The sequence below is a fragment of the Dasypus novemcinctus genome, chromosome X, assembly GCF_030445035.2.
Source record: "Dasypus novemcinctus isolate mDasNov1 chromosome X, mDasNov1.1.hap2, whole genome shotgun sequence".
Lineage (NCBI taxonomy): Eukaryota > Metazoa > Chordata > Mammalia > Cingulata > Dasypodidae > Dasypus > Dasypus novemcinctus.
In genome coordinates this window covers 10,222,781-10,237,692 of record NC_080704.1, presented here as the reverse complement: position 1 = coordinate 10,237,692, position 14,912 = coordinate 10,222,781, and the positions used below count along the sequence as shown (strand labels likewise).

At 36.1% G+C, this 14,912-nt stretch overlaps 1 protein-coding gene across 6 annotated transcripts in view; it reads left to right on the top strand.

Moving 5' to 3' along the window:
* LOC131277238 (lysine-specific demethylase 6A-like) overlaps positions 1-14,912 on the top strand; it is a 228,147-nt gene that overhangs the window by 141,153 nt on the left and 72,082 nt on the right. For all 6 annotated transcript variants that reach the window (XM_058291775.1, XM_058291776.1, XM_058291773.1 and 3 more), the window contains exons 9-10: positions 10,285-10,378; positions 12,147-12,273. In XM_058291775.1, the coding sequence (XP_058147758.1) occupies positions 10,285-10,378; positions 12,147-12,273 (221 nt within the window). The remainder of the gene's footprint in view (positions 1-10,284; positions 10,379-12,146; positions 12,274-14,912) is intronic.

The following is a 14,912-nucleotide window of genomic DNA, read 5'->3' as shown; positions in this document are numbered from 1 at the left end:
CTAAGTAGCAGCACACTACTAGACCTTCGACAGTTTTCCCATTGAATATGATCACTCTCAGGAGTCCATAAAGAGTGGTATACACATACACATATCTGTCTATCTGGGGTATTCACATCAGTGCTATTATATGGTATATATTTAAAACTCATTCTGGAGGTGAGATGTAATTGAGCTTTCATAATATTGCCATGTTTAGGAGTGACGGACAGCCAGCCATGATGTGTCATATTTAAGCATCCTTCAGCAGGCCCCACACATAGTGGTAATTCAGTATATCCTAGAGTTAAATTGAGATTAGTACCCTCTTCATGAAGATGTAATGGTAGCCAGGAATCATCTGGTCCTGGTACCCAAGAGGAATCATTAACATAAATTGGAGGAGGAGTCTCCATTCAAGAGACAGAGTGCAGCAGGGGAGGAAGGTATGTTCCCTAAGTGTAATTATTCTCGGCTGCTGCCCTGGGGAACATACTTATGGATGCCATTATAATGGCTAACATGGAGACCAACAAATTTGGGGCAGTTACTGGTGACTCATTCCTTTCAATTGTTGTTCAGCTTCCTGACACAGATGTTTAATCTGTCCCCCGTGGGGGATGGAGCAGCTCGAGTCTTCAGAGTGGGACCTAGCCTGGTTGTCTTCAGCTTTAGACCGTCCATTTGCATGACTGGGGTTCCATTTCCCACAGGAACTTCCATCATTTTGCCAGCTTTATTCTGTGGTCAGGTAGCCACACAGGACGCTTGTCATCTCCTGGGGAAATATAAGCAAACCCTCATCCCCAGGTTAACAGCTTTCCCAACGACCAATTCATTGGTCAATGGATCATTCCACCAGAGTAATGGCAATTCAGAAAAAAACCTGGTTTGATTCCTTTTATGATGTTGAAAATGCCATTCAGCCCCTGTTTCCTGAAAAGTAGGCTCATAATTAAGAAAATTGAGAGTAAACAGTGCTTTATGCAGCAGGGTATGTTTCCTCATTTCCCCTTTTTGTTTTTGTAACATTCTTTTAAGGGTCTGATTAGTACATTACACAATAGCTTGTCCCTGTTGTGTATAGGGGAGACCTGTAACATGTGAAATACCCAAAAGGTCAAAAAAGTGTTTTAAGGTGTTACTAACGTAAGCTGGAGCATTGTCTGTTTCCATGGATTTAGGAAGCCCCATTGTTGCAAAACAGGCCTGGATGTGTTGTCAGACATGACGAGCAGTTTTACCAGTTTGAGCCATAGGCCAGATTTAAATCCAGAATACTTATCTACAGAAACCTGAACATAACATATCTTGCCAAATGATGCTACATGGGTGACATCCATTTTGCTACAGTTGGTTATCCTGAAACCTGCGGGGATTCACACCAGGCTCCAACTGTCTAGGATTATTAAGAATTTGACAAGAAGGACAAGTTCAAATAATTTCTTTAGCTTTTGTCCAGGTTAAAGGATATCGAGCTCATAAACCTTGTGCATTCACATGGATTAATTCATGAAAATGCCTTGCTTCCTGTAAAACAGGAATGACCAATTTATCAGCAGCAGCATTACCTTGATCTAATGGTCCAGAAAGATTAGAATGTGACCAAATGGGTAATATAGAATGGATTAGTACTATGTTGGATAGTCTGCTGAGGTTTATCAAATAATGCATAATGAAAATAACCTAAAGTAGGTTTAGTCAGAGCTGTCTCAATAGAATGAGTAACTTGAACAACGTAAGCTGAGTTGGATAAAATATTTCTAGGTTCTGGGATATCTTGCAAAGCAGTAAGTACTGCTATCAATTCAGATTGCTGCGCGGAAAAGCCAAAAATTGGAATTCTCTTTGTCCTATATCCTGTTTATCCAGCCAGCCCCTATCCAGATTCATCAGTAAAAATGGTAAGGGCATCAGGAATGGGTTGAAACTTTGTCATTGTTGGCAAAATCCACTGTGTGTGTTTAATAAATAGCAACTTGGGACATTTAGGGTAATGATTATCTATTTTTCCTATATAGTCAGCAAAAGCTATTTGCCAAAGCAAATGATTTTGAAAGTAAAAATCAATTTCCTTGCACAATAGAGGAAGAACAATATGTGGGAGACCTTGTCTATACATTGTATGAGTATGTTCCTGTTCCCTTCCTTTAAGCACTAGTTGTGTTATGAAGTAACATAAGGAGACACAGATTTGACTCTGCTATTGGGTAAAAACAGCCATTCTACAATACTTTCCTGTTGCCTAATAATCCTGGTAGGAGAATGCAATGATGGGGGATAATCAATTGCAGAGGTTTTTCTGGGTCAGTCCATTCTGAACATCCTGAATTTTTTCTTCAATAATCCTTAATTCTTGTGCAGCCTCTTTTGTTAATTTTCAGGGGCTATTTGATTGAGGATTAACCCCAGAGCATTGACAATAAGTTGGATAACATATGTCAACACACCCACCTTGGGCCTTAGCCAGTTTATATCTCCTAACAGTTTTTGTCAGTCATTTAAATTCTGAATAGAATCTTTACGAATTTGAAACTTTTGGGGTTTGATTTTAATTTTGTCAAATACACATCCTAAACAGTTGGAACAGGAGTAGTGTTTGTGTTTTTTCTGGGGCTATTTTTAAACCTGCTGCAGTCAAGTTCTCTTCTAGACTGTGATACATTAACTCCTGGGGAAAGAGCAGAGCACAGAATAGCATCCATGTAATGAATGTAGCAAAATACCTTGATCTAACAGGCTCTATCACTTTGGCTACAAAATTTTGGCAAATTGTGGGACTGTTAAGCATTCCTTATGGGAGATATTTCCATTGAAACCTTTTCATAGGCTCTTTATTATTAAATGAGGGCACTGAATATGCAAATTTTCCCTATCTTTAAGAATTAAAGGATTCAGTTACTATACGTGGCCAGTTCTTATAGGTCATGGGTGGTGTGGGCAGGCCGGTCTGTAAGGCGTCCATAGGTTGAATTACTGCATTAACAGCTCACATCAGTTAACAATCTCTACTTCCCAAATTTTTTCTTAATTGGAAGTACCAGTGAATTCCAAGGACTGAAAGATTCCTCAAAATAATTTTCATGTAGTTAACTGTTTCCTGACTAATTCACAAAGTGCCTCCAACGTCTTTTTGGGTAAAGGCCACTACTCAACCCATACTTTCCTATTGCATAATAATCCCAGGAGGAGAATGTAATGATGAAGAATAATAATCAATTGCAGAAGTAGTCCATTTAAGTGGGATGGGTTTAGGTGGTCCAAGGAGGCTAGTCTGAGAGGTGGCCCCTATCAAAAAGGCTGGTAACCTAGTCCTTCTCGGGCTTCATTGGCTGCAGGTGAAATGGAGCCAATTATTCCCTGATGGTGTTTACCCAGTCCCAGTCCAGGAATATGTCCTTGCCTCTTCAGTTAGTTGCTGACTCTATTTGCTATATTGTCCAAATATGGAGGTGTAGATTTCAGCTTGCCATTGTTCTAACAGATCTTGACCCCATAGATTAATGGGTAATCGGCAACATAAGGATGTCACGTAGCAGACTGACCGTCAGATCCTTGGCTAGAAAAAATTTGAATACTTTGCATTGATCCTCTGGGAGTTCCAAGTCCCACAGCAGAAATAGAAGCTTTTTGCAAGGGCTATGAAGAAGGCCAGTGACTAATACTTATAATTGAATTATCAGCGTCAGTGTCAAACCCTTAAAGGGCTTATTTTGGATAATTAATGTCACATATGGGGGGGGACTCGAGAATCTTTTCACTGAGAAAAACTCCAGCAGTGCCTGTACTTCCAAAACCTTTGTCACCGTGAGTTCTTATGCTAGTTCCTGTAGGAATATAGGGAAGCAGAAGCAATTGAGCTACACTACACGATCTCTCGAATTAGCCTTCCATGGGATGAATGTGGACATAACAACTTGAATTTCCCCTTGATAATTGCAATCAGTCACTCCAGTATGCACCCTGACTCCTTGTGAAGAAAGATTACTTCTTCCTAAGAGGAGGCCAAGAGTGCCAGCAGACAGTGGTCCTTTAAATTCAGTTCTTACCCAGACTGGGTTATCCCCAAGGAAAAAGATAACAGGTTCTGCAAGGGGGTATCTAAGGCTGTGCTTCCTGTTGTTGCAGGGGATAATACCAAGACACCGTGGAGTATTGTTGATTGTTGGGACTGTTCTGCTGAACAGGGAATGCCCCCTTTTCATAAGGGGCTGCTGTGAGCTGACCCTGCTGGGAGTTTCCCAACAAGGGGTTCCATCTTTATGATATACAGAATGGCATTGATTAGACCAATGTTTCCCTTTAACAAAATGGGGGCATAGACCCAGTTGCTTTTGAGATGCCTCGTTCTGTTTTAAATTTGACTTCGGTTTTTCTCTAAATCTTCTCTGACATTCTGTCCTCCTATGGCCAAATTTTCTATAGTTAATTTTTAAACCTACCATAGCTTAAGCCATCATCTAGACCCGATAATTTCTGTTCCTACTCCTTGACACATTTTAATATATTCTGTCAGATCCATCTTTTCTTTCATTGGTTCAATAGCTTTTTGACAATCCTGATTGGCATTCTTATAAGCCATTAACTGTAAAATAGTATTGACTGCTTCTAAATTACTGACCTGCTTTTTAATAGCTTCTTGAAGCCGGGCAATAAATTCTGGGTAAGATTCTCAAGGTCCCTGTACTATTTTTTTTTTTTTTTTAAAGATACCCAAGGCTGTCCTTTTATTTCAATTTTCTGCCATGCCCTCAGGCAACAACGTTGAATTTGAGCAATAGCCTCACTAGTCATAACTAAAAATCATTTTTAACTCCAGCCCAATTTCCTTTCCCTACCAGCTGATCTAATGAAATTGGAACATTATGGGCTCTATTATGAGCAGCTTGAGTTTTCGCATGATTGCCCACCAGGTTTTAAATTGTAAAAATTCTCCAGACCCAAGTGTGGTACAGGTCATAGTAGACCAATCGTCAGGAATTAATTTGGAGTCCTCGAATTAACTCATAAATGAAGGGAGCATTGGGACCATACTACTGCACTGCCAACTTCAATTCTCTTAAGATTTTGAAAGTAAAAGGCTCATGCATGAACTCATATACGCTGTTAGGATTGTTAGTATTGTTAGTATCTATGCCTGGAGCCATACATTCATGTACTATAATGGGAAATGCCATTTATAATGGGAAATGCCATTTGAAGAGCATCAATATCGCGACTCTTCTTGCCTGTAAAATCTCCTTCTGTAAAGAAGATAATTTGCTGGATGTTTCCAGGCACAGGTGTAGGGAGTGGCAGACGAGGAGGTATATTAGCTTCCTCAATTAATGGAGGGGCTATGGGCAATGGAACAGGAAAGTCAAATTTTTCAGTAGTCTTGGGAAGGGGATTGACATAGGCTTTTCCCTCATCCTCAGTTTGTAAAGGTTCAAGGACCAACTTGATAATGGTCCATGTAGGCCATATGGTAACAAGGATATCGACTCCCTGAATGTGTAATTTTTTCAATTCCTTACCAACTTGTTCCCAATCAGTTAATTCTAGACTACTCACCCAATGTTGGGAACCATGAACAGTGAGTCTCAACAATCTGTAGGTAGAAGTTCCATAACATGGAACTGACTAGTTTTAGCTCCCTCTGCTTTGAGGAACTGTTTCAGGAGACAGATATAAGGACAACACTTGGTTGTACTCTCTCCATTTCTCATTGTAACGCTGTAAAATATGCCTGAGAGAGACCTTACCAATTGAAGGCTGCAGGGCCATTGACAACCACTCAGGGCTCTGTGATGATACACCAATTCCAGTTTCACTCCACCAATCCTTCCCCTATTCCAGTATTTAATCCCCACATTGGACACCAAAATGTTGAGACCAGCTCTACATAAGGAATGCTCAAATAAAAGGCTTTGCTGAACTTAAGAAAAAGACACAAGAAGGAAAAGATGGGAACAGGGACTCAAAGTCTCAGGGACTAAGAGCCTTGACCCAAGCCTCCACAGTGTATTTATTGAATATCTCAGCAATGGGAGTATAGTTACTGTTTTATTCTTTTGGTAACATTTTGTCAGAGTAATCACATCCTTATCTTTTGGTTGCTGTGCAAGGCTCAAGTGTTTCTTTATGCAAAGTTATGGGTTGTTTAGGACAGTGTTTCGTCTTGAAAGGACCTCATGTTCTCGTTTGCATCATGGAAACATTTTAACCTCCAGCCATTTCTCCACAGTAATGTTTGTTTCTTTCCTTTGTCTTAATAAACTAAGGCTTTTTTTTCAGTTCTATTTTGTTCTGATAACCTACTTTCAGCTTTGCTAATTTTTCTGTATAGTTTTCCTATATACTTTCCTGTCCTTAATTGTTTCCTTCTGTCTTTTTGGGGGGTATATGTTGCTCTTGTCTTAGTTTCCCTGGGTTATTGATTTAGAATATTATTTTGTAATAATGGCACTTAATGGTTTAAATGTTCCTTTTAGGCAGTGCTTTAGTCCAGACATTGTTTCTTCCAGTTTTATCATCATGTAGTTTGAAATATTTTCTGATTTCTCTAGGTAATTTTCTAGTAAATTTCTCAGTTAATTTCAGGCTTCTTGGTATCTTACTGTTAATTGTTTGGGTTTAGAAACAATCTATAAAATGTACAGCTTTCTTTCAAAAATTTTTAACATGATTAAACATATATTTAAGGGCTAACCTTTGGTCTTTCTTCCATGTGTTCCTAAGAAAAATGTTTATATTGCAATTGTAAATATATCAATTAAGGGAAACGGACTTTGGCCCAGTGGTTAGGGCGTCCGTCTACCACATGGGAGGTCCACGGTTCAAGCCCCTGGCCTCCTTGACCCGTGTGGAGCTGGCCCATGGGCAGTGCTGATGAGCGCAAGGAGTGCCCTGCCACGCAGGGGTGTCCCCCGCGTAGGGGAGCCCCACACGCAAGGAGTGCACCCATAAGGAGAGCCGCCCAGCGCGAAGGAGGGAGCAGTCTGCCCAGGAATGGCACCTCCCACACTTCCCGTGCCGCTGACGACAACAGAAGCAGACAAAGAAACAAGACGCAGCAAAAAGACACAGAAAACAGACAACCAGGGGAGGGGAGGGGAATTAAATAAATAAAAATAAATCTTAAAAAATATATATATATATATATCAATTAAGTCAGAGTGTGTTTATGTCTTCTGGAATGTTAATGAATTTTTATTTTCTCACTATGAAAGAAGGAACATTAATGTTAGTTTTATCAGTCTTCTTATTTTTAAGGTTTTTTGGAGGACATGTATACATTTACAAAGTATTTACCCTTTTATTTTATGTAATATTTCCATCTCCTACTGTTTTTGCCTTAAATTCTATTTTATCTGTCTTCAGATTTTAAAGTAGTTTTTTTTTGTTTCAATTTATCTCTGACTTTATATTTAAAACACGTATCTTGAATATGAAAATCAGTCTCTGAAAAAAAATGTCTCTGAGATTTCTGTCATTCATTTATATGTGTTATTTGTGCTTAATATGCTAACGATAAATTGCTGTACCTGTTTGCCTTATGTTTTAGTGATTGCTCAGGAATGCAAAATACAACTTTTTACTTTACTAATCTTTCTTTCACATAAATTCTAAGAAACTTGTACATAGTGCTGTATACATTGTAGTTTATACATCCTCATTCTTATACCATATGTTATAAAATACTATATATTCTATAGGATTTCTTTAAAAGTACATAGGTATTTTAAATAAATTACATAATAAAATTAATTGTTTAATGAAGTAAATAAATATAATCTATTTGACAATGTAATTGCAATTTCTAGGCTCTTCTTTTTTGAAGAAATGTTTCAACTCAACGTTTCTCCTCTGCCTTTAAAACTTCTTTTAAGCATTCGTATATTGGAGTTCTTGTGACCATAAATTCTTTTAAGTTTATGTTTTAATCAGAAAGGTATTTTCCCCTCATTCTTTACCATCATTTTTCTTTTCTTTAAAAAAAAAATTCCTGGAGGTCCTGGGTATTCAACCCTGGGAACTCAAACATGGGAAACAGGCACTCAACCACTGAATATACCCACTTTCCTTTTTCTCTTCATTCTTGAAGAATGTTTTACTCGATACAAAAACTGATTATTATTTTTCGCTTTAAAGATGTCATTTCACTGTCTCCTGTGAGGATTTGTCTTGTGTATAAAGGATGCATGTGGCTCCCCTATGTGGGGGACACCCCTATGTGGGGGACACCCCTGTGTGGCACAGCACTCCTGCTCGCATGAGCACTGCACGTGGACCAACTCCACATGGGTCAAGGAGGTCCTGGGTTTGAATTGCGGACCTCCCATGTGGTAGGTGGACACTCTATCCGTTGAACCAAGTCCACTTCCCACAAATTGTTCCTTATATTCACCCTGTATCTATGCTCACCCAGTGTCTTCTTAATATTCTTTATTTTGTTAGTCATATTTTCTTTAAATTCTTTGAAGTTATTAGGAGAGCTGTGTGATTATCACTGATTGTCTTTACTCTTGAATCTGTTCAGGGTATTTTGTTAGTTCCTCCCTCGCCACCCCGCATTATTTAAAGAATACTTTATTAGTTTCTGTAATCGAACCCATGTAGATAAGACCTTACATATTTAATACAATACATTACAAATGGAAAAAAATTAAATTTATCATTTCTAGGTTAATATGCTTGTAAATTTACGTGTAATCCCAACTCACCGTGGTACAATTGGGATAGTTTTTCCAGAGTTGACAGCACAGCTGAAGTTTCCAAATGGCTAGTTCTTTTTCTTAGGCCATCTCTTCCTGTTTCCTAGTATGGCTTGTAATTTTTTGCCAGTGTCTGGGCATCTGAATATGTTGGTGAATTTACTCTTATGGTCAATTTCTCTATCTTGCCTATTTTTTCCCCCAGAGCTCTTTGATATTTGACTCAGCTCTGTCTTTATAATTACCCAGCATAAATTATAAAAATCAGACCACACACTCACTAGTGGTGGTCAGATTTTCTCCTAGGATTAGAATACAGAGTGAACTGAGAGTTTTTGTCCATGCAATTTCCAGACAGGTCAGCAGATGATGATCATCAGTGCACCTCTCCAAGGAGGTGTTTCAGTCTGGGATGCACTGCTCTCCAAATTCTCTGAAGAAAAGCACCCCTACTCCCCTTTCTTTTTCCCTTGAAACAATTGACAGAAAGGAAGATGTCTCTTCTCTTGTCAGCTGTGTCAAGCCAGGGGTTTTACCCCAGTTTATAACTTGGGGATAGGGGAGGGAAGCCCTTCCTAGTCACCGTGAGGGCTTGGTAGCTCATTTTTGTTGTTGTGGCTTCTTTGTCTCTGTCTCTTACCTTTGTGATAGTTGTGTAATATTGTCCTGGCCTGCTGACCACCAAAACCGGTCCCTCAGACAGCTTTTGGCTTTGTTGTTTTTGTGAGAGCTTTGAGCTCAGCCTGTTAGTTTGACGCCATCTTCCCACCCTTCGCCAAGTATGCTTTAAAGATAAGATTTATTGTGTTTGCTTTTATTAGTTTTTCCTTTGTTCCAGAGTGTATATCTTAAACTTTTGCTGTCGCAATAGTGGTTTTTAATCTTACTGCATTTTTGTTGAGGAAGAATTATGGATAAATGGAATCATTTCAAGATTGCCTTGTAACCTTAAAAATAACATTCTTAGACCTTCTCTGTAGGAAACACATCTTTAAAACCATAAAAGTTTATAAATAATTTCCTAGAACATTTTATTTAACAAAACTGTCCTTTATACAATTTTAATTTTAACTATTTTTGTACCTTCATTAAATTGTGTAAGGTGTCATGGAACATGTTATAATACTTATTCTTTTTTTGAAAGAGTTCTGGACCAATTAAATATTTGCATAAAGAATATATAGTTTTGTGAATATTATAAAATAGGATGCAACTTGAATTATTTCCTTTGTAACAGTAGGATATAGCAACTTATTAAAATGTCATATTCAGATGATACCTTGTGCTTGTTGCGTTTTAATAGCTGATAGATATTCTGAAACATGAGCTATTACCCAAGCCTCATTAGAGTTAAAGAAATATCCAGTGATCAGTTAAAATGAGCACTTTTTGCTATCAGTTATCTTTTTCAGTGCTTGAAACACTTTGACCATCATTATCATGATAACCCCAATTTACTAGCTAGTTCCTTGAAATAATATTCAGTTATTTTTATTTGACTTCATTGTTTGAAAAGTTCATTAAATCATGGCCATGAATTCGTTGTTAAAATCAAGTATTTTTGTGTAAAGATTTAACAATTTTGTTTTTCTCCAAATCTAATCTTTAGAGGAAATATCATTCTGCAGTGGAAGCCTATGAACAACTTTTGCAGACAGAAAACCTTCCTGCACGAGTGAAAGCTACAGTATTACAACAGTTAGGTACATAAAAATTTACTTTTAATTATACATTAATGTGAAGAGATTTTTCTTTTGGTGAATAATATTTACCCTTCTCTTTCAAAGACAATTTTCATTAGAAATCTTTTTTTTAATGTTTATAAGTGACATTATTTTGACATTCTCTTTGTCTCTATTGCACATCAAATGTGTCATTTTATGTGTTATATGTTTTTCCATTGTTGATGTAATTAATCTGAACCCATCAAATACCCATCTACAACGCTTCATTACAGCAAATTCTTTGCAATTCCCAAATTTATCCCCCAACGTTTAACCACAGGAGGAATTTAAGTACTTCCTTGAGCTTAGTATGCTTGAAAGCTAATCATATTAAAATTATTCACATAGCCAGTAAGTGGGTTTTAAATTTGTTTTCATAATTTGTTGAAATGTACATTAAAGGAAACATTTTACTATAAATTATAAAATACCTAACATTCTAATTTTTCAAAACCGTCTGTTTGTTCTCAAATGTAAGATAAAGGAGGGAAGCTAGCTGTCAGAATTATCTCTTTATCTGTCAGAAGACAGTACTGATACTCCGCAACTATTTATTTTGTTGCTTAGCTGTCTTGGGAATATTTAATATTTGGGTTTTTTGTTGTTTTTGTTGTTGACTGCTTTTTATATACTCTTTTTTCCAGTTTTAATTATATTTAATATAAGCCAATAGTTATCTTCATAATTTTTAACCAAATTGTGGTTTTATGAATGTTTTTATAATGTATATATTTTGTTTGTACTTTCAAAAACAGTTAAGAATACTTCTTTTTCTTCATATTAATGTATATCAAATGAATGATTTTGATAAATATGATATGTTAATGGAGGAATTTGTTTAAAATTTTTAAAATTAAACATGTAGAAATGTGTACTGGGACTCTAGAAACATTTTTATGTTCATTGTTCTGAAAATGAAGTGTTGGCTGTAGAAGAGACAGCTTACTCATTGTAATAACATTTTAGTGCAAACTGTTCTTTTAAGTGTTTATGAATTCCTCCTTTACTGAAAAAAATGTTTCCTAAGAAAAATGCAAACACCTTGGAAACTAAAGAAATAGATTGAATGATTTTGGTATCATCTGTGTCTGAATATCTGTCATATTTGGCTGTAAACCATAGAGTGTATAAAAGGAAACTCTTCATGCTTTTATAACTTAAATTCTTGATGAACATAAGTATACTTTCCTACTTGATTTTACTTGTATATTGAGCCTCCTTGGCTGCTTGTCAGTGACACTTAAGCAGCTCCTTTTAGATCTCAGTTATTCCAGGACTTTTTCTTATTAATAGTAACAAGAGAATTAAGGGAAGAATGAGAAAGAAGAATATAAATGTATTGTTGGCTTACTAATAGATAGCCTCAGGATCCATATTTTTTATAGCATAGCTATCATTATGAAAATAAAAAGTAAGAGACATTTGTTTTATATATTCTATACAATCAAAGGTGCAACTTAATTTATTCATCACTGAAATACTGCTTTTTATTTGATTTGATGGTTTCGTATATAATAACTACATCATCCAGTCTTTTGATTGACCATGTAGTATAGCCAGAACTGTAAATATTTATTAAGCGAAAATTTGGTTGCTTTCCTGAAGCTTTGACAGTTTCCAACTTTGGTCTTGTAATTCAAGATAAATTAATAAATTCACTAAAATATTTTAATTTTACTTCTTCATATTCTTAAAACTACAACAATAGTTGAATCATGGATAATTGCTTTTAATGCTTTTATTTTAGGTTGGATGCATCATAATGTAGATCTACTAGAAGACAAAGCCACTAAGGAAAGCAATGCTATTCAATATCTGCAGAGGTCTCTGGAGACAGATCCTAATTCTGGCCAATCTTGGTATTTCCTTGGAAGGTGAGACTTACCAGATATTCTGTGTGACTTTGTTTATTTCTGCTTGAGATTTGATTTTCAGTCTAAAATGTTATGTAGTATAATCTGGCCAGTGACTCAATATTTTAAGTACATTAAAACAAAAGATTTCACAAGTGGATGTCGGGCAAGCGGTTGAGCTTTCCAAGTGGGAGATAATGGGTTCAGTTGCCAGTGCCTCAAAGAAAGAAACCAACAAGCAAAAGGGAGCTGAAAAAAAACAACTTAGGAGAGCAGATGGGGCTCACTAGTTGAGTGCTGGCTTCCCATATGTGAGGTCTCAGGTTCAGGTTCAAGTCCCAGTCCCTGATACTTTAAAAAATTAAAAAAAAAAAAAGATTTTTAGGAGGTAAAATTGATAACCACCTTTGTGTATAGTTGCTTTCTTATAGCATGAATTGCTTTTAGTGAGACATTTCTTACTTTGTTTATTAAATTTTGTTTTCACCCTCCATGAATTGCTAGTTTCTAAAAAATCTAGAAATTTAGAATTTGTCTTTTCAGAAATCACTTACATGATTTTTCTATTAAGTATTTCAATTACATTGTCTCAGATTTCTACTATTTCTGTGTATGTTTATATAAAAGAATGGAGAATTGATTTCTTTATTGCCTGACCACTGTTAGTAGCTTGAGGAAACTTGTTTTTTAATTGTGATTACCAAATTTGCACCTTACTGTGGAAATACTTGCATTAAGCATACATCTCACCCACAGTTCTACTTGAAATCTTAAATTGAGAAAATGGATTTACAGGGAAAGTTCATGTAGTAATAGATTATTGCAGTCCAAAATATTTTGGCCTTTTCTTACTCGGAGTATTAAAATAAGAATCTTAAAGTTTCAGTCTTTTCAGATATCACTAGTATTATTAATTTTTTCTGCCTGTATACCTACATACATGATGTAGCTGAATCTGATGTGTTTTATTATCATCAGATTGTGTTTTGGTATGATGGAAAGATCAGTGACCTGGAGCTAAGATTTGGATTCAAGTTACGAGTTTGCCACAGACTATTTGTGAAATTATTTCTGTGTAAACCTTTTGATATCTTAATTTTCATTTAACCTATTAAATGAGAAAATTGAATTTAATCTAAGTTCCATTCTACAAGTTATTAATGTGAATTTTCAATTTCCCAGCAAGTTACCTCTGCTCCCAGATACCTATCCAATTTGAACATATTGCCATATTTGCTGTATCTTTTGAACATTTTGCCACATGTGCTACATCTGGTTTTTTTCCATCCTTACATCCACCTTCCTATCATCCATCCATCCATCCATCCATCCATCCATTTACTAAACATTTGAGAGTGGGTTGTGAAAATTATACTCCTTGAACACATAATACTACCATATAGAAAAAGTATGTTCAATTATGTAACCATCCAAGTGCACTTAATCAAGTTCAGGTAATTTAACATTGATTCAAACATAACAGATTTTTAAAAATTTATCTTTTTTTTGAAAGATACATAGATCACACAAAATGTTACCTTAAAAAATGTAAGAGGTTCCCATATACCCCACTCCCCACATCCCCTGCTCTTCCCACATCAACAGTTTCTTTCATTAGAACTTTACAATTTTTATATTCCACTTATTTAATTTGTCCCAATAATGTTCTTTGGAGCCTTTCCTCCTCCCTTGTTAGTTTCCATCTAGAATCAGGTTTTGCATTTAATTGTCATTGTCTCTTTAGTTGCTGTTTCCTCTTCTTGTATTGTGAGGACATATATACAATATAAACTTTCCCGTCTCAACCATATCATTCAGTGGGATTAATCACACTTGCAGTATTGCCATAGCCTCACTTTTTCATTACTAAAACTTCCCCTTCGTCACTAATGGAAATCCCCAGTTCCTGTGTGTTAATGCAACATTACCCTTGCCTCTCATCTCTAGCAGCCATCCTCTTAATTTCTTTGGGTGTACATAATTTTTGTAGTTACCTTGGGCTTAAATTTAACATCCTAAATCTTTAACAGGCATTTCCTTTGATACCACCTTAATTTCAATAGTTTATGCAATGTTTCTATACCTCTCCATTCCCCCTGATACCACTATTCTGCTTTGTATCTCTATAAACTTGCTTATACTAAGTATGTCATATAAGAAATATCACACAATATTTCCCCTATGTGTCTGGCTTATGTCAGTTAACATGATGTTTTCAAGGTCCAGCCATGTTGTATCTAGTACTTCTTTTCTTTTTGTTGCTGAATAATTCTTCACTACATGGATAAAGCACATTTTTATTTATCTTTGCATCTGATGATGGACACTTGGACTGTTGTAAATAATGCCATTTTGACATTGGTGTACACATTTCGCTTTCAGTTCTATTTGGTATTTGCCAAGGAGTAGGATTGCCATGTCATAGGGAAATTACATGTTTAACTTTTGAGAAACCACCTAACAGTTTCTACAGCTGCTGCACCATTTGCCATCTTACTGGCTTCAACTTTTCTCCAGATCCTCATAAACTCTTCTGACTGTATGTTTTTTTTATTTAGTAAAAGCCTTCCTAGTGAGTATTAAGTGGTATATCTTATTGTAGTTTTAATTTGTATTTCTTTCATAGCTTTTGTTGTTGAACATCTTTGCATATATTTTGG